The sequence below is a fragment of the Leishmania major genome, chromosome 30 (assembly GCF_000002725.2).
Source record: "Leishmania major strain Friedlin complete genome, chromosome 30".
NCBI lineage: Eukaryota > Euglenozoa > Kinetoplastea > Trypanosomatida > Trypanosomatidae > Leishmania > Leishmania major.
In genome coordinates, this window is record NC_007271.2 from 686,119 (window position 1) to 704,345 (window position 18,227).

Consider the following 18,227-nt stretch of genomic DNA (forward strand, 5'->3'; position numbering starts at 1 on the left):
AACAGAAGTGAAAGCCAAAAAAAAACAAAAAAAACACACACAAAAAAGAGGAGTCAAAGAACAAGGCAAAAGTTCGACGCAGCACCTCTCCCCCTCTCCCCCGCCCCTCTCTCTACAGCTTGGCCGTGTCGAGTGGGGCCTTTTTTTTCTCCCCCTTTTTTGGCTAGGTAACACGTCGCTCTGGCTTGCAATCAGTTGGTGTATCATTGCCGCTCTTGCTGGCTGTGTGTGTGCACAGGTGAGCGGGGCGTCATCGACAGGAGGGAGAAGGCAGAGCGGCGGCGGGTATGCCCCAGTGAGACGCTGATTGCGCCCTCCTCCCACACCCTTCTCTTCTGCTGCAGTTGCCTCTTTCCCCCCTCTCCGACTTCCCACTTTTTGCTTTAAGTGCACACCAGTACACGCGCAGTCCCTCTCTCTCTCCCCCTGCCGCACCCACACAAAGGAGGCTCCTCCCCTCTCTTTCGTGTGTGTCGGTGGATCTCAACGGGCCTTACTTTCTCTGTTCGGCTTTCTGCTTTCTTCACCTTCGCGGTTGCTTTCGCAGCTGCTTTCTGCCCATCTCCCTCTCTCTCTCTCTCTCTGATCTTTCCTCTCTCCCGTGCTCCCCTTTTTTCTTCCTGCTTTCCTGTACTGCTGTTGGTGCTGCTGCGGGTACTGGCTGTGGTGGTGCATCTTGCCTCGCTCTCCGTTTTTTCTTCGTTTTTTGTTCTGCATGTCGTGGGAGGGAGCGCGTGGCTACAGGAGCCCACCCATATAAGCTCGGACCCTTTCTTTGTTGTACAGCCGTGTCGCGTTTATGTTTACAGTTTTATGTAGTTTTTCCTTTGCGTGTTTGTGTGTGTGTGTGTGCCTTCCCACTTTTGCTCTCTCTCGCACTTTCTCTGTTTTTCTGAAAGCAGTGTCAAAGGCTCCCTCTCGCACTCCCTCCCTCCCTCCCTCTCTCTGTGTTGCTAGCTGTATTCTTCTTTTTTTGTTGTCGCTGTTTTTTTTTTGCTGTCGAGTGTGTGATTGGTGTTGTTGTCTCATGTACATATCACCCTCTGCAGAGATACGCCACTGATGCTTCTCCCCTCCTTTTTTTCCCGTTTGCGTCCTGCTCCTTCGATTTGTATTTTCGCGTCTCCGGGCCTGTCTGCACCCTTTCTGGAGGGGGTGGTGGTGGTGGCACATCTTACTTCTCTCCTTTTTTTGGCGCGTGCGTGTGTGAGTGTGTGGTCACAGTGTTCTCTTTTGATTGTCTCTCTCAGTTTGCTCTGCTGCGCTCGCTTCGTATTGCCTCCCTCCTCCCTCTTTTCCTCCTCGTCATCGTCGCCGGTCTTTTTCTTTTGCTTGCTCTCCCCCCTTCCCTCCCTCCCTTCCTCCCCGCAACGCTTCAGTACCTTCTATCTCGCAACTCTATTTCCGTACTTCCCTGCCTTCTTGTCCTTTTTCCTCTCATCTCTGCCGCTGCCGGCGTTGGCTCCCTTGTTGGAGTTTCATCCGGTTTCTCTTTTCGTTTGGTGCGTCTTTGTGTGTGTGTGTGTGTGTGTGCGTGCGTGGGTGCGGGTGGGGGGGGGAGGGGCGTCTGGACTGTGCACAAACTACGTAGCGTGATTTTTTGCAAGCGTCTTTTTCTTTCCTTGTGCTGCTGCCGTTTATCTGTCCCTTGCGTCATCCAAGATTAGTCGCTGCTCTCTCTCTGTTGCTGGCCATTGTCTCTTTGGACGATTTCACTGCTTCCTTTTCGGCGTCATCTTTTTTTTTTTGCTGTTTGCCTTATTACCCACCACCTGCCACCCCTTCTTCTTGCTTGTATGGTTGTCGCCTACTCGTACTTCGTCTGGTGTCACGCCTATTGCTCGCTGCACGGTAGCAGTCGCTGATGCTTGCTGTTGCTTCTGCAGTAGATCGTCTCTGCTTGATAGAACGTGCTCTCTCCATCTCTTACCTTTCCTGCCGGTGTGTGTGTGTGTGTTTACAGTTCGTTTTTCGTTTGCTGCTCTCATCGACGTTTTCGGCTTGGATCTGTATTGTTTGCTGACACTCTTGACTCGATCACCAATACGCTCGTTTCTTCTTTTGCAAGTCTCTTGTTTCTTTGTTTCAGCTTTTCGGCGGTAGCGCTGGCGAAGCTTTCGAGTGCGCGATCTTGACAACGGCGAAGTACACTGTCATCGCCCTCCCCCCCTCTCTCTCTCTCCATCCTTGTCTGCCACCTTTGCCCTTTGCCTCCACGCTGATCTTCACATCAGCGTCTTTTTCTTGTACCTCTTCGATGTTCTTGAGCTCGTACATTACCTGCTCTCCCTTTTCAGATTGTTCGTGTGCTTGCAAGTGTGCGCGTACCGTCACAGCCGTCTATTTCTCCCTCTCTCTTGTCGGCGTGACACATCTTCTTAGCCCTTATTCCTAACATCAGATTTTTTTTTTTTGCGCCTGTGCCCACTGAGTACTTTTTTGTGTGTGTCTCTGCGTGTGTGTGCATTTGTGTCACTCCATACTTTCCCCTTTTCGCCTTCTGCTGCTGCTCCCGCTCCGCCTCTGCGTGCCGGCGCCTCACCCGTCTGATCGCCGCCGCTCTCTTGTTTTCGTCTGTTTCCTTTAATTGTTCCCTGTCTTGGTACACCTCGATTTGTTGAGGGCTGTTGTAGCCATCATCAGCGTTGCGGACGGATCGCAGTCTTGGCACGGCGCGAGGCACGCCAGCTACCTTTTAGTGTGGCTAAGCGCTCGCAGTACCCTTCCCACGCACTCTTTGGAGAGCGTTGGGGTCGCTCAGAGCTCCTGAAAGAGACGCTGTCTGCGTAGAGCAGGATGAGCGACGCCCCAGCAGCAACCGCCGCGGCGGAAGCCGCTACTACCGCCCGCACCGAGAACCCCGTTGCCGTCTGCCCGGCGACCCCACCTCCGACAAACTGCATTGGATCTGTATGGCTTGGCGTCTACGACCGTGTGAGTCACACGCGCTTTCGCATCCACATTGAGGATCCGGTCTTTTTGTGCATCGTGAGCAACACGGTCGTCCCGGCGGCTGAGTCGGACGGCTCGCTGCCTTTTGAGATGCAGGAGTTTGTCGAGTGTTTGGACGCGTACGAGCGCGAGCGACTGCGGCAAGCGTACGCAGCGCGACGCGGGACGAACACCAGTGGCGGCGGCGTTGGTATCGGAAGGTGTGGCGTGCATGGCGACCCCGCCGCCGCCGCTGCGACGGCAGGATCGTGCGGCGCGGGAGGTGCAGTATCAGGCTCCGGTGCCATCCACAGCGGAGTTTTCGGTATTCCCCCCATGTGCTGCCTCAACAGTTGCTCGCCAGCCGGCGGTCCGGTGCCGCGTAAGCTCGAGGAGACGCTGCGGGAGACTCTGAGCGAGAACTCGGACTTCTTTTTCCGCGTGTCAAGTGTGGCGTATCACCTCGACCCGAACCCGCAAGGCGCCTCAGCGTGCACGCCCGCCTCGGCAAGTGTGGGCTCTGGCGTGATGGGCAACGCTGGCGTCGGCGCCTGCTCTCCCAGGAGAGGCGAAGGCCTCGCGTCAGCTGCGGCGGGCGGTGTGGCGTCGCTCCTCAGCAACACCATCGCTGCCGCCTCGGCGACAGGGCCGCCGCCACGGCGTAAATACTCCGTGCACAGCGGCTACAGTGCCGCTTTCCACCTGTGCGGTCGTCTCTTCGCCGACGTCTACCGGGATCACTGCCGCGCGCTGGCGCAAAAGATCGCGTCTGGGTTTTCCGGCCTGCGCGTCGAGGACTGCGTGAAGTTCCGCAAGGCGGTGTGGTCCGGCTTTCATCTGAAGGCGCTCGAGCCTTACCGTTCTGGTGCCCGCTCCGAGTCGAACCTTGAGCTGCGCTGGGTCAGCGAGAAGATCAAGGATGACCAGCACCTTTTCCCTTCACGCGGCGTAGCCCCGCAGCAGGAGAGCTCGCATGTGTCTCGACTCGTCGACGCGACACTGTCTTACGTCGCCAACGCGCGCCTTCGCGGGAGACCCAGTAGCAGCATTGGCGGCAACGCCAACAGCAGCACAGGTGGCAACGGAGCCGCAGGTGCAGGTGGAGCCGGCGCTGCGGGCAAGGGGGGCGGCAGCGCCGCCGCCCGTGCGACCGTCGGCGGCGTCGCAGAGGAGAACGAGCTGAACACGTTCGGCCTCACGAAGCTGTTGCACAATCCGAGCTGGCAAAAGGACGATGAGTCGTCCGACTCGTGCCCGAGCTGCGGGCGCGCCTTTATCAGTCTCTCGCGCCCCCTCGGCACCCGCGCACACCACTGCCGCAGCTGCGGCATTCGCCTGTGTGTGTTCTGCATCACAAGGCGGGCCCACTACTCCTTCGCGAAGCTGGCGAAGCCCGGCAGCTCCGACGAGGCGGAGGAGCGCCTCGTCTGCGACACCTGCTACAAGGAATACGAAACCGTCAGCCAGCTGCACTACCTGGGGGCCCTCTTCGCGTTCGCCGGGCTGGGATTTAGCGACTTGGTGCTCTGCCGCACCGTGAATGAGCAGTGGCGCGAGGCGGCAGAGCTGTGCATCAGCGAGTATCGACTGCTTCTGCACAACTGCGACGCTAACCTGCACTCTGTCAAGACACCGGTCGGCATTCTGCTCCAGAACAGCCTCTTTCTCCTTCTCGGGGACGGCCCGACATCGTCCATCCCGGTCGTCCATCACCCGGAGGCGGCCTTGCTGCTGCTGAAGTTCATCGCAACGGAGAATCTGTGGGTGCCGGATGCGTCTTACTACTTCATTTGGCGCCTGAGCAGCTCAGTGCTGAATCGCGCAGATACGGTGCTGACGAGTCTGCCCAGTCTGTCGTCGTCCGCTGCTTCAGCGGTGGAGTCGAAGCACCACTCGTTTCAGCTGCCGGTGGTGCCCAATTTCAGCCACTGGCACCTCTTCTGCACCGCTTTTTGCTCTAAGATCGGCTCGAGCTACTTTTTTGTGAAGTGTGCGGAGCTACTGTGTGCCGCGCCGGCGAAGGTGTACGACGCCTACGTGGCCAGCGCTCTGGAGCGCATGACGCGCGTGTACCTAAGCACGACGCCGCTGTGGAAGCGCCTGGCAGAGGCGAATCAAGCCACCGCCGCTGCCTTCGCTGCACGGACGTCGTCGCCGCCTACGACGGCGCCGCTTCCCCTGCCAATGCTGTCGGATGTGACGGAGGGGCAAGTGGTTACGGTGTGGCTGCTGGATATGCTGCACAAGGATGCACTGGTGCCCGCGCAGCGCCGCCGCTTTCAGCAGTTGCTCGAACATGTCATTCCGACCGTGGCAGGCTCGAGCCTTTCCCTGGTGTTCATCATGCTCCTGTCGCTGCAGTCCACCTACTCGTACTACGGCTACGACGAGGACCTGTTTGGCCTGTGGCGGACGCGCATTGTAGCGGAAGTAGGACGCAAAGACCCTGTAGCGCGCGACCGCGTCGTGGCGACACTCGACTTCTTTCACGAGCTTGACGGCTTCTGCGCACAGTCATCGGTCGTGAGCCAGACGTCTGTGGTGGGCTGGATCGTCGCCTACTGCAGACGCGGCGCACCCAAGGCACCCGCATCCGCCACCGGCGCCCCGGGTGAGGCGACCATGCCCTCGGCACGGCGAGTCTATCACCACTCCTACATTGATCTCCCACATCCGATACTAAACCCGTTCAAGCCGTACATTGTGCTCAAGTCGATTCGTCTCTCTGGCGTCAAGGTGGCGCCGAACGCGGCGAGCAAGCCCACGTGGCTCGCATTCAGCACCTGGTCAGCCGCCGAGCACCTTGAGCGCGACACGACGACGGCGGCCGAGAACTTCGGTCGACATACTCTGCCGACAGGGGAGTCACACGCGGAGCGAAGCGGCGAGGGGCGAGAGAAAGGCACCGGAGCGGCATCAACGTATCTCTCTACCAAAACCTCTGCACCTGTCACGAGGCCGGTGACCGCAGTGAACGGCGTCTCGCCGGAGGCGCTCCACGAGTCTTTGCCGCAGGAATACATGTTCCTTTACAAGCGCGAGAACGTCGAGCGTGATCAGCTCATGTGCATCTCGTCCCGCTTGCTGCAGATGCTCCTGTCGAGTGAGATAGGGAACGCGGAGATGCTGGACTACAGTGTGCTGCCGCTCTCGTGCGACTCGGGGCTTATTGAGAAGGCGGAGGGGCGCGAGCTGTCGAACCTGGACAATATGGACATCGCCAGCTACGTGCTGCACCGCGGCACGCGAAGCTGCATCAACTTTCTTGCCTCCGCAAAGCTGTTTCTTCTTTTAAACTACATATTCAGCATCGGCGACCGGCACAAAGGAAACGTGCTGATCGGCACGAACGGTGCGCTACTGCACATAGATTTCCGCTTTATCTTTTCTGAGAAAACGTTTGTGGAGAAGCTGGCGCGATCCACAGTGCGCATCGACGACGCCTTCCTGGCTGCCGTGGAGCAGTGTCAGCAGCGGCAATGCTCCTGCTTTGCCGGGTCCTCACCAGCGGCCACTTCATCACATGCTCAAGGCTGGGCCTCACCACCTGCGTCCTCTGGGAGTGGCGGCCGTGGTTCATGTGCGAGTCCGACCAAGGCACCCGAGCCCTCGTCCGCCGAGATCCGCGAGGCGTTCTTCAGCTCCGCGGCGGAGTGGTTCGTGCACGTGCGCCCCTTCGCTGCCGTCTTCTACGAGCTCTGGCTCTACGCTGTGCACCGCCACACAGTCCCGTACAACGACGCCGAGATGCTGAATATGCTCAACACGCTCTTTGACCGTCACGCGTCGCAAACTTCGAGTGCGAGCAAGTTCAGCACGACCATGAAGGAATCTGTGAATGTGTGTCGCCTCAAGGACGTAACGCACTCCAGTGCTGAGGTGCTGCGCACGTTCGCTGACCAGGTGTCGCGGCGAGTATCGGAGAGCAGCGTGGACGCCATGAAGATGATGGGGAGTATGTGGAGTAGTTGGTGGTCGCGCGGAGGATGAGGGCAGTGGCGCGCATGTGTGTCTTCGACGTGGAGAGCGCGTCTGCGCAGCAGAAGAGGGGGGAGGCATAGAAAGGCTCGGGTGCATCAGGTTTGATGCAACAAAGGTGAGGGGACGTGGAGGAGTGCGCACTATACCGCCATACCCCTGCTCTTCACCTGACGCGTCTCGGTCGCGTTGCCTTCCCGTGCGCCCGCCGGCAGTGTCGTTTCCATCGTTCCCTTCTCTCGTGGCTGTTTCCCGCGACGTCCCCACGGGCTTGCCGCTGAGGCCTGCAGGGGCGAGCGGGACACCAATGCCCAGCATCGGCATTTTCGTTTCTTTTTGTTCGAAAGGGTGGGGGTTTTGATGGTGACGGCACACACAGACAGACAGACAGACACGCACACACACAGACAAACCCCACCTTCGTTGTTTTCCCTCTATCAAAGACACCCAACACACACACACACACACACACACACAAGTCATTGCTGCTTCTCCTCTCCTCTCTTGTCTTTGTTCTCTTGGTCTCTCTCTCTCTCTTTCTCTCGTGTGAACCACACGCAGACGCTCTGTGGTGTTCACCTCAGACGAGCGCTGCCGACCATGCCCTCTTTTGCTTGTGGTCGTGGCCATCTGGTGGAGGATACATATATACCTCGCTTCGTCTGTTTTGTCGGCTTCATCTCCGTAGCAATGTGTACTTGACTGTTCATGCGAAAGAACGAAGAGAAGAAACGGTCTGAGAAACAGACAAACACACGCGCGCCCGCACGCACACAAAAAGGGGGTGAGGGCGTACGAGAGACATGCGCACTCGCGACTGTGAAGGTCTCGTCATGGACTTCTTGTGTCCCGTAGAACCGCGCCACAGAGCTATTCTGCCGCGTGCTTCTACCGTCTAGGGCTTGCGGGAAGGGGACCAGACGCTGGGGCAACTACGCCTCCGCCTCACTGTGTGCGTGGAGAGGAGTGTTGAAGCTGTTCGAGCGTCACTGATGTACATCACTGCAGGCGTGATGGGTCTCCTGTCCCTCTTCATGCGTTTTATCCCTACCTCCCCCCTGCTGTGATCCTCTTCCGTGTCTCTCGATTCCACACCGATGTGCCCGTCAGTGCTCTGCCTCAGTGGTGCTGCCGTTCTTCGCTTCATTTTTCCTTTTTGTTTTCGTCATCTATTCTTCGAGGGAGTCTACGGCAGCCATAGAAAGCATCACACACAAACACGCATACACCCACACCCACATTAAGGGGAAACCACCGTGCACGAGCCTACCGCGAAGGTCATCCTACTGGCGCTCCTGTCAGATCCGCACCACATTCATAGATAAAGCCTTCACGCGCACAAACCGACCCGCTCGCAGTCTTGATCTGCTTGCCTGTCGCGACAGTGCATTAACGTTCTGCACGCACACAGAAGCACTCATAGAAGGCTACCGAGAAAGGCAACCCGAGCGCGTCACGAGTGTTGCCGTTGGCCCTGCCACATCACCGGGTCTCTCCGACTTTGCCAAACTCATCGCGGCACCGCCACTTTTCTTCTCGACTTCCCTCTCCCCCCCCCCCCGGTATCCATGACGTCTCTGGCTGGCACCATCACCGTCACCGTGCCGAGCTTTGTAACGGTGACGTTGACACCGGCACCGGATATCAACGTGAGGGGCGCCTCCACGGCGCCAGGATCACCTTTCGCAGATGTGAGGCTCAAGACGCTGCGTGTGCCAATCACCGCCTCGATGACGGTGCGTGAGCTGGCCAAGGGTGCCATGATGCGCTACATGCTCTCCCTGCGTCGTACAGCGAAGGAGGCGGATGCTGTCGTGCGTCAGCTCTGCCGCTCCGGGATCGCCGTCACGGACGTGTACGTTTTGGTCCCCAGCGACGCCGCGCGGTCGACCACGCTGGAGGATGACGAGACAGGCAACGGCGGCGGGACCGGCGAGCCGCCCTTTCACATGGTGGAGCTTCTCTCCGACGACTGCGTGGTGCAGGTGGTGCAGGTGATGAAGGAGACAGTGCACATGCGCTTCTGTGCGGGAAACGGTGCTTCGGCGAAGAAGAGGGCATCCTCGTCGGTGCAGGCAGCCGCGGCCACAGAAGCGCAGAGCGCCGAGGAGACGTTCAACTCCATCAGCATCGCTGCACCACCTGCTGTTGTCGCTGTCGGTGGCGCTGCCTGTGACGGTCCGGCCCTGCCTAGTAGAGACGAGCCTATCAAGAACGCAGCGGCTTTCGGCTGTGTCTCGGACGCCGTCTCAGACACTGCGCAAGAGAGCAGCAGCCCGCCGGTCGCTGCTAGGCAGCGCAGCAAGAAGACGGCGCACAAAGTCAACAGCACCGGAGCGGACAGCAGCTTGGAAGAGGAGGAGGAAAACGAGGCGTGGCAGGGCACGGCGCGGTCGATTGTGACGCTGCGCGAACGTGAGGCGCAATGCATTCGATGGGGTCCAGCTGCGCACAAGCACTTCGCCGCCAACTACGTGTCAAGCCCACAGAAGATTATGATTGACCGGTTTAAGTGTGGCCGACGCCCACCGCCGGTGGTGCAGCTGCATCCCACGCAAACACCGTCCTCGGTATCGTCGCAGAGCTCCGTCTCTGAAGTGCCGTCGCCGAGGTCTTCGGGGGACAGCAGAGGCACCACCGAGACCGGCGGCGGCCGTCGGCCTCCGCGACCAGTGATCGCTCAAGAGGGCAGCACCAAAGAACATCTCCGGTACCAGCGGCACGAGCCCCGGCAATCGCCACAACTTCCGAGCAAGCATCACCGCTGCGACACTTACTCCTATGCGCACAGCGAGAGCAGCAGCGTCCAGCGCGCGCACGAGGTGTTGACGCCGTCCGCCGCGACGAGGTTCCAGTACCTCCAGGTGACAGCTGCCCCATCAGTTCCCGCTGTTGAGGAGATGCTCGTAGCGACTGAAGTGACGACAGCGGAGCGGCAGCTAGTATCCCCCAGTCACGCGCGACAGGATGCTTTTCTCTGCTCCGCAGAGACCCCGGTGGACGCTGCAGCGCGCTTGGGCACGTCGCCTTGGGCCCCCAGAACCGTTGCAAAGCCGGCTGTAGCGGTTGTGGCTCGCCAGCTCAGCTTTGATGAGGACGGTGACACCGCCCCGAAGCGCAGCCTGGCAGTAACCGATTACTCCGGCGTCACTCCACTAGGCGGTGTGCGGCGCATGGTTCAGGGGTAGAAGCAATGATGCGTGAGCGGGGGGCATCGGTACTGCACCGAAGCGCTTCGCAGGCTTTTGTGTCCCTTGTCTCCTTCGTCCTTGTCGTATCTCGACTTGCTCAGGCTTGGCGCAGGTCTGTCGGATCGCATCAAACGATTTCGCCCCAGTACCCTTCGTCTTCTTCACCCCACCCTCCCCTTTCCTGCGCGGGCTTTGCCGAGGTTGACCTGCGAACCGTAATGTGCGAGTCCCTGCACATTACGGTATCCACGCGTGTACCGAAGCGCTGTCTTCTGTTCGCCTTCCTCGTTTTATCTGTAGAGGGTGTTGTGCCGCCTCGCTGCCGACCTCGACGGCTCTTCCATTGCGATCGCCTCGCCGATGTGTTAAATGCGTTTCGCTTTTGATGGAGTCGTGAGAGGTGTGCCCGCACATGGCCACAACCCCCCACCGACCGACCGACCGGGCGACATCTTTGTCTCCGGTGACCGTCTTGTGGCGGTGCTGGCACAAGAATGAGCGAAATATACGGCTGAAGGACAAACGAAACAACAAAACAAAACAAAACAAACGCACACAACGCAAAAGCTGCGCTGCGGACAGCTCCATTCGCGTTCGAGTCGAACGATGAGGGAGAGCCGATCAAGTCTTCATGGCTGTGCGCACGTCGCGTCCGTCTTTCTCTCCTTCAATGTGCCTTTGCCCTCTCCGGTCGGAGGAGCTGCGCACAGGCGTATTCCGTGAAGGGGTGGTGGGGGGGGGTGCACGCGCGACTGCGGACACTGCCCGCAAGCATCGTGCGACTACGCTGAGGTTCTTGGAGGCGGTGACGCCGGCAGTGTTGCACAGGCTGAGGAAGGCTGCGCATTATTCGCCACGCTGCGAAAAAAGAACAGCGGGGAGGGCGACACGTCTAGCTGCAACGCGATACACGCCACTCCACCTGTGGATGGGGACTGACCACGTCATCGATCTGCGCATTTTGTTCGTCTAGCGAATCTTCTCGCCTCCCATTACCCATCTTCTACCCTTTACAAGGCCCCTCTCCCCGTATGCCCAGGCACACACACATATATATATATATATATATATATACATATAGTTACGCGTACAGGCGAGCGTGGTACAGTAGATCATAGAAAGGCAGTCGTTGAAGATCAAGCCACTGGCCGGCGTGTGCGTGTGTACCTGCGGATGAGGGCGACTCCAACTTGGGAGAGCGCACACAAAGGCACGCGCACACGTATCCATAGATACGCAAGTGGAGCAGCAGCTCGCCGCACCATTGTGGCCACCACCATTCTCAGTTGTCAGCAGACTTTTTACGCAAAGGGCTACAGCACGTACCCCACTCGCACGCGAGCAATCAGCGAAAACGAAATCGAAGTGCGGTGCCTTTGGCGGTTTCACTGCTTGCTAATCAGAAGCGCCGTCATTGAACGCCAGCCTCATGGCTGTTTCGCGCCAGTGCGTCCGCATCTCGCTCTTTCAGTGCGCGCCGCTCTCCGATACCAGCGTCCACCAAGCGCATCGTGCCTCCCAGGCAGACGGGAGGCCTGAGGCCAGGCATCCTCTGTTTCGCAGCCGCTCGGCCGACTACCGCGGTGATGTGCTGATCCCCTTGGTGTCCATCGCCTCGTCGTCTCTGCAGTCGGTGCATCATAAAACGGGAACTGTGAAGCTCCACCAGCTTCGTGACGGACTTGAGGGCCGTTTATCGACCTACTGTGTACTGCATGTGCCGGCTTCTCGCACAAGGTCGTTTGTGGAGGAGCACCGGCTCAGTCCGTCGTCTTTGTCACTGACGCCGCCTGCTGCCGGGCTAAGCGCGCCAGAGGACGTGCAACTAATCTTGTCCGCCGATGAGGAGGAGAGCAGAAGCAGATGTGAAGGGGCGCCAGTGTGCCTCCCCTGCAAGGCGCAGTTTCGCTGTTGCGCTCGCTGCTCTTCTTCGGTAGTCGCAGAGGCAGCGGCAATCTCGAGCAAAGCCCCGGCTGTACTAGGCGCCTCATCTGCGCCGCGTGAAGCTGCGTCTAACATCACCTCTAACGCTCCATGGATTTGCATCAACCAACTGCAGCGCATGACGGCTCGTAGCAGCGACACAACTTCGCAGACGCCGTCGTCGTCATCGCTGCAGTCATGCTTCGCGCCTTCAGCGAGTACTCCACCCATGCGGTCCGTGGAAGAGTGGATGCAGCAGCAGCATGATTCCACTGATATGTTTCTCACCTCTTCCGAGGCTGAATCTGTGGGTGCCGTGAATGCAGAGGATGATGGCGCAGAAGGCGAGGTGGAGGGCGGGGCGTGCTACGCGGCCTTTTTCAGTCTAACGATGCTTCCTGCAGCTGAGCGGGCAAAGCGCCTCATGTCAAGCCTCGCGCGATCGTCGGCGCCCGCAGCAGGAGCGACGGCGTCCAAGTCTCCTACTGTATTCACGGTGCGCACACACCACCACACGCTTCGCATGGGTCTGCCACTGCCGACGTCGCTCGACAAGGCTGACTCATTTAGGACGCTGCAGAGTCCACTGACCTTGCGCGAGGCCATCATAGACCGCTTACGCTTGCAGCGCCGCCTTCGCGTTGAGCGCCTCCTTGATACCAAGTCGGGGGCGGCTGTACTGCCGTGCGAGAGTGCACCGACGCTTCTCGCTGCACAGGTTGTGTCGCTGGAGGCTGAATGCAGAGCTCCTCTGTCCGTGCGAAGCAAGCAGGAGGAAGGGCTCGCGCAGCGACTGGCTCCTCGATCGCCGTTGGAAGCGCAGCAACAGTCCTCTTCTACACCCACCAATGCCAGAGCTGGTGGTCCAAGCACAGAGACTGCATCCGACCTCTCGGACCACCTGGTCAGCCTTCGAGCGCACCATCACGGTGATCAATACTACTACGATGGCGCCGATGCCTACGGCTGGGCGGAGTGGCGTACGCTTATCTCGGTAAGCGAGCTTGCGAGCGAGTCAGAGCTACGGCTGTCCTTCACAGGGAGTCGAGGCTCCAGTCAGATGCCGAGGTACTCCTCGACGCCGCCTTCAACTGCTTCGTCTGATGCTGCATCGTCTGTGGTGTTGCTCTTCGCAGAGAGCAGCAGTTCTCACCGCGCGCCACGCCCGCAGGACGATGACGTATGCGCTGTGCAGACAGGGCCACTTGACGGTGTAGGGGTCGCCGGCAGCTCAGCAGGAATGGAGCTTCCCATGAGCACGGAAAATGGCACGGATGACCACGAGCAATACCACGACCAGGGCAGCAAGGTTTCTGGTGACCAGGGCGGCTCCACAGCCTTCTTCTCCATGAACGGAGAGGAGGCGACGACGCCGCTGTCGCCCATGCAGGGCAACCTCGAGGGGCTGCGCGACTCCTTGTGCGACATGAACGACGTATTCATCTACGAGGACGAGGAGACAGTCGTGGACGTCGATGTTGTAGGCACCGGGGACAGAGGTGATGGAAGCAGCGGTAACCAGCGGCAGGAGCGGCGCAGCTCCCTGGTGTGGAGCACACCGGTCGCCCGCGGTTCCGGCGCGGGCAGGATGCTCACCGACACAGGTTTCAGTGCAACGCCTTTGACATACCGGACGAGCACACAGCTCTCCCTGTCACCTCCCGCGTCACCGGTAGCCGTGCCTTGCAAAGCAGCGATGACCGCGATTAACGAGCAACCCACGCAGCGGATGATCTTCGCGACCTCGCCTTCCTCCACTGCATCGCTTTTCCGGTCGGCTCACAGCGGCACATCTGTCGAGGACGAGGAGGTGATTGCATTTGGCAGCGGTGATGACGGCGCCGTGACGAGCGCGGGCGAGGTGCACGACGGTGATGTGGCAGATCAAGGTGCGGGCGATGCCACTCGTGAATTCCTCATGTCTGTGGCGAGGGCCTCCGTTGCACCTCCAGCTTCCACCTCCTCAGCGATGTCAAGCACCGACAGCAGCATTGCCTCCGCTTCACACAGCAGTAACATGAGCAGCAGCAGTTGTGCAAGAAGCGATCATCCATCGACGCCGTCTTGCGAGGCGACATCGTCTGTGCGACGCGAGGGTGCGGCGGCCTCAAGCAGCGAAATGCCAGTGGCACCACTGTCTCTCGTAGACAGCGCTCCGGCATTCGCTTTGTCGTCGCCTTCCCCGCATAAGCCAAGGCATGCAGTTGCACCAGCGCATCCGGACGAGCAGACGACGCTCATCGCGCCCTGCTCCGCTCCGCCGCCGTCGAGACGCTGTACCTCCGAGCATGAGCTTCGCAGCCACCTCCATAGCCTGAACCCCGTTGCCACCCAGCACAGCAGTGAGCGTGCAAGTCAAGGAGCGCCGGTGGTGGCCAGCCAGAGATCCACCGATGGGTGGGATGCCAAAAATGGCGAGAAAGCGGTGCTTCACGGTGATGATGGTGGCAGCTCTAGCGAACGAAAGCGTGCCCGCGGGCAGGAGATGATTGCCCTGGATTCGACCGATGCCCGTCCGATGGCGGTGTTGAGGGGCGAAGGAGCACGTGCGGCGATGGTGCTCTCCTCCTCGACCTCTGCAGGCGGCATCGACGACGACCACTCCACCAACAGCTCCGTCTCGACGCCCTCGACCACCGTCGCTACCAGATCTCTGCGCATGCGCTCTCCGATCATCTTATCACCAGGAGAACTAAGCCGCATGGCGCTCAACATGGCCGCCTCCGACGCGATCCAGACAAGATCATCTTCCACGAGGCACCCCTTGGCACGCACTGTAGAGCTCGATCTCGACGACGCTTCCGAGGTCTCTGAGGACACGCTTGGTCATTACGGCTATGGCGGCTACGTTGCGTCGTACACAGTGCCCGGCAGAGACGACCGGGAGGACCTCGTCCGCGATGATGAATGGGGCCACGGCTCCCGGCACTCCTCCACCCATCGTTCTCACATGGCGAGGCCGACACAGCACTGTCAAAGTACTGTGTCGCAACCCGTGTCGCAGTCGTCTTGTCAGCAGGGTTCTGCTCCGCTAGTCGTTGCGACGACCACAGAAGAAGCGGCGGCGACGATGGATCCTGCGCACCACCTGGACGGCACAAAGCGCTGTCGCTCTTTGTCGTTCCCCGCACCAGCCCTTGAAACGTGGATCTGCTTCACCGACGATGACAGCGGCGGTACGGAGAGCGACCCAGACCACCACATGCTGGTGACGCAGCAGGGGATCCCTGTGTACACCACACGCAGTGACTCCTCTGCGGAGAGTGACGGAGGCGGCAGCGCAAGCGACGAAGACAGCAACGAGCGCGACACCGATCACACCTAGGTGCGGGCTTTGCGGCGCCCGCGGATGCAGGTGGTTAAGAGGCGTGGCGAGAGAACGAAACGCTGGAGCTTCATTTTGCTGCTTTGCATGCTCTCGCCCTGATGCCGGAGGACCACCCGTCAGCGCGTCGTATCCTCAGGGCCTAGTGCACCCCGACTCTGTGTGGACAGGAAGCCAGGCGAGCCACCCCTATCTCTGCCAATGCCGAGCTACCAAGTGCTTATGGCGTAGGGCGTGGTGAGAGTGATGCATCGCTGCTGATGTTGGAGGCCAGGTCCTGGATGACGTTGCGCCGGAGCGGCCTGCGATAGTGGACACGTGTGCACCATCTACGTGATGGGCAGAGTGCCAGCGTGGCTTGGGCGTACCTCACCCGGCCCTCGCACTGCCCACTGGTGTGGGGAGCCTGCGCCACGGCGAGGGGGATGCACCAGGGGTGGCGACTGGCATGATGCGAGCGGCTGTGAGGCGGCCTGTGGAGTGTGAGACGGCTAGGGCTTGATGCAGAGGCCATATGCAGATGACTAACTCGGCGCACAGCTCTAAAGCATGTGTCTCAGGCTGCCTCGCACGGTGTGACGGGCCTGTGGCAGGGCCGGGGGCGGCGTGGGGTGTGGCTCATGCTCTGTGGTGGAGAATGGACATGATGGGTGGAAAGACAAAATTTCTCTTCTCCCGCGGTAGGAAGCGTGTGACCGTTGTGCTATCCAGTGCTGACAGGTCGAAGTCATCGACGAATGGTCATCGTGTGATTCCCTGATGCGGTGCGCCTGGTCCTGTGTGTCCGGCTGAAGCAAGGAGCGTGAGCACCTCAGAATACCCCCCCCCTTCCCCATCGTAAGCGTGCAAGTGACCCGCGGGGCCCATCTATGGTGCCGCTGCGATGAGGCACGCGGGCGCGCTTTGTAGGCCTGCTCTTCCACCGCGGGAGAACGGTGGGGTGAGTCGTTGTATTTGTCGAGGCGTCGTGAACTTCTCTCTCCACCTACTGTCTCCGTCTCTCTCTCTCTCTCTCCGTGACTGTATGCGTCTTCCTTCCAGCTACGGCTTGGCTCTTCCATCACCTGTCTTGCTTCCCTTGTACGCTCTGGTGGCATTCTTGCACCAACGAGCTGCGCCGTCTCTGTACAAGCACAGGGCGATCGACACACATATGTGTAGAGAGAGACCGTGCATGTAGACCAGCTAGCGGTGGAGAGCAGCGGGGGGGGGAATGAAAAAGTACATTGGCCGACAGCTGCGGCCATCGCAGCTCGCCGCGGAGCTGCTGCCGCCTGACCAAATGTGGTGCACGGTGTGCCACCAAGCCGTCGAGCGACGGCGCTTTCGCGAGCACGCCGCTATGCTGGGCCACCGGCTTGGCCGGAAGAAGCTGAACAAGCTGAAGTACGTGTCGCTCAGCATGTGGGAGCGGCACCGCGGTGCCTCGCTAGACAATGAAAGTGCGCATGAGGGCAGCATTGAGCAAGAGTTTGCGTGCTATCAAGCCGATCAGCGTCGCCGCGAGCAGGTGTCGGTGGCGGCGGCGTGGGGCCCGTTGCGCCCGCCGTCGCGCGGAGATTTGTTTTAGGGCGCTTTGGCGTGCCTGTACGTGGGCATCCGGAGGGCTGCGTCGGTGAGGAAGCGCGCGGCAAAGCTATTCGCAGCCTTGATCCGGTGGCGAAGTGGGAAAGCTTTTGAAGAGAGTTGCGCCGAACAAGAGCAAAGGCCAGCGCCTTGTGTTTTTTTCCCCCCTTTGTGGAGCGGACGTTCCTGCGCACCGCTGGCTGGCGCATGCACCCTCTCGTGGGCTGCTTCTGGGCTGCACGTGTGCCACAAGATGAGGTGGACGTGTGCATGTTTTTCTTGCTTCTTATCTTTGCAGCAGCTGCAGTTGCTTTCAGTCGCTTGTCTTCTCATGTCACAGCAGTAAGCCTTATCCATGAAGGTCGCCTCTTGCTCCCTCTTTTCTCCCTCTTTGAAGGCGGTGATACCTGACACTTCCGCTCGTACGAGAGCCTTCCCTCCTCGTGTACTGCTGCTCGGTTTCGGAGCTGGAGCGCGCCATGTGCGACATGCTGTGTCTGGTCTTACCGACCTCTTCCGGATTCTCATGGTCTCCCATTCTCCTGCCCGATTCTCGAATCCCCTCCGCATCCTCCACCTCGCTGCACTTGTGGCCCTCCGCGACCATTCGCATGGCCCGCTAGAAGCGGGGTCTCCAGACGAATACCCCCGCAGGCAGACACGCGCAAGCTGCTCATTGCAACGCTGAGCTTCTCACATATCCTGTGTTTGTAATCTTTCACGTGACAACACGCCACCACTGTCCGCACAGCAGCCATGGAGCAACCAAAAGGCATCAACATCCTCATCACCGGCACCCCCGGAACGGGGAAGACTTCGATGGCGGAGATGATCGCCGCGGAGCTGGACGGCTTTCAGCACCTGGAGGTGGGTAAGCTTGTGAAAGAGAACCACTTCTACACTGAGTACGACACGGAGCTGGACACGCACATTATCGAGGAGAAGGACGAGGATCGCCTTCTCGATTTTATGGAGCCCATCATGGTGAGTCGGGGCAACCACGTCGTCGATTATCACTCCAGCGAGCTGTTTCCCGAGCGCTGGTTCCACATGGTGGTTGTGCTCCACACATCCACGGAGGTTCTGTTTGAGCGCCTGACCAAGCGGCAGTACAGCGAGGCGAAGCGAGCGGAGAACATGGAGGCTGAGATTCAGTGTATCTGCGAGGAGGAGGCGCGCGACGCCTACGAGGATGACATTGTGCTGGTTCGCGAGAACGACACTTTGGAGCAGATGGCGGCTACGGTGGAAGAGATTCGCGAGCGGGTGGAGGTGCTAAAGGTCGAGCGCGGCCTCTGAGGTGAGACGCTAGA

General features: G+C 59.7%; 5 protein-coding genes across 5 annotated transcripts; all 5 read left to right on the forward strand.

Annotated features, from left to right (window-relative positions):
• Positions 1 to 2,796: 2,796 nt before the first annotated feature.
• LMJF_30_1850 (putative phosphatidylinositol kinase) lies at positions 2,797 to 6,921 on the forward strand (the record flags this gene model as incomplete). The annotated part of the gene is made up of 1 exon (XM_001684736.1): positions 2,797 to 6,921. The coding sequence occupies one exon, from the start codon at positions 2,797 to 2,799 to the stop codon at positions 6,919 to 6,921; it is 4,125 nt and encodes a 1,374-aa protein (XP_001684788.1).
• Positions 6,922 to 8,639: 1,718 nt separating this feature from the next.
• LMJF_30_1860 (hypothetical protein) lies at positions 8,640 to 10,097 on the forward strand (the record flags this gene model as incomplete). Its single annotated transcript, XM_001684737.1, has 1 exon — positions 8,640 to 10,097. One exon carries the CDS (start codon positions 8,640 to 8,642, stop codon positions 10,095 to 10,097), a length of 1,458 nt encoding a protein of 485 aa, XP_001684789.1.
• Positions 10,098 to 11,529: 1,432 nt separating this feature from the next.
• On the forward strand, positions 11,530 to 15,348 carry LMJF_30_1870 (conserved hypothetical protein; the record flags this gene model as incomplete). Its single annotated transcript, XM_001684738.1, has 1 exon — positions 11,530 to 15,348. One exon carries the CDS (start codon positions 11,530 to 11,532, stop codon positions 15,346 to 15,348), a length of 3,819 nt encoding a protein of 1,272 aa, XP_001684790.1.
• Positions 15,349 to 16,561: 1,213 nt separating this feature from the next.
• LMJF_30_1880 (conserved hypothetical protein) lies at positions 16,562 to 16,918 on the forward strand (the record flags this gene model as incomplete). Its single annotated transcript, XM_001684739.1, has 1 exon — positions 16,562 to 16,918. The coding sequence occupies one exon, from the start codon at positions 16,562 to 16,564 to the stop codon at positions 16,916 to 16,918; it is 357 nt and encodes a 118-aa protein (XP_001684791.1).
• A 752-nt stretch (positions 16,919 to 17,670) lies between these two features.
• LMJF_30_1890 (conserved hypothetical protein) lies at positions 17,671 to 18,213 on the forward strand (the record flags this gene model as incomplete). Its single annotated transcript, XM_001684740.1, has 1 exon — positions 17,671 to 18,213. One exon carries the CDS (start codon positions 17,671 to 17,673, stop codon positions 18,211 to 18,213), a length of 543 nt encoding a protein of 180 aa, XP_001684792.1.
• Positions 18,214 to 18,227: the final 14 nt, after the last annotated feature.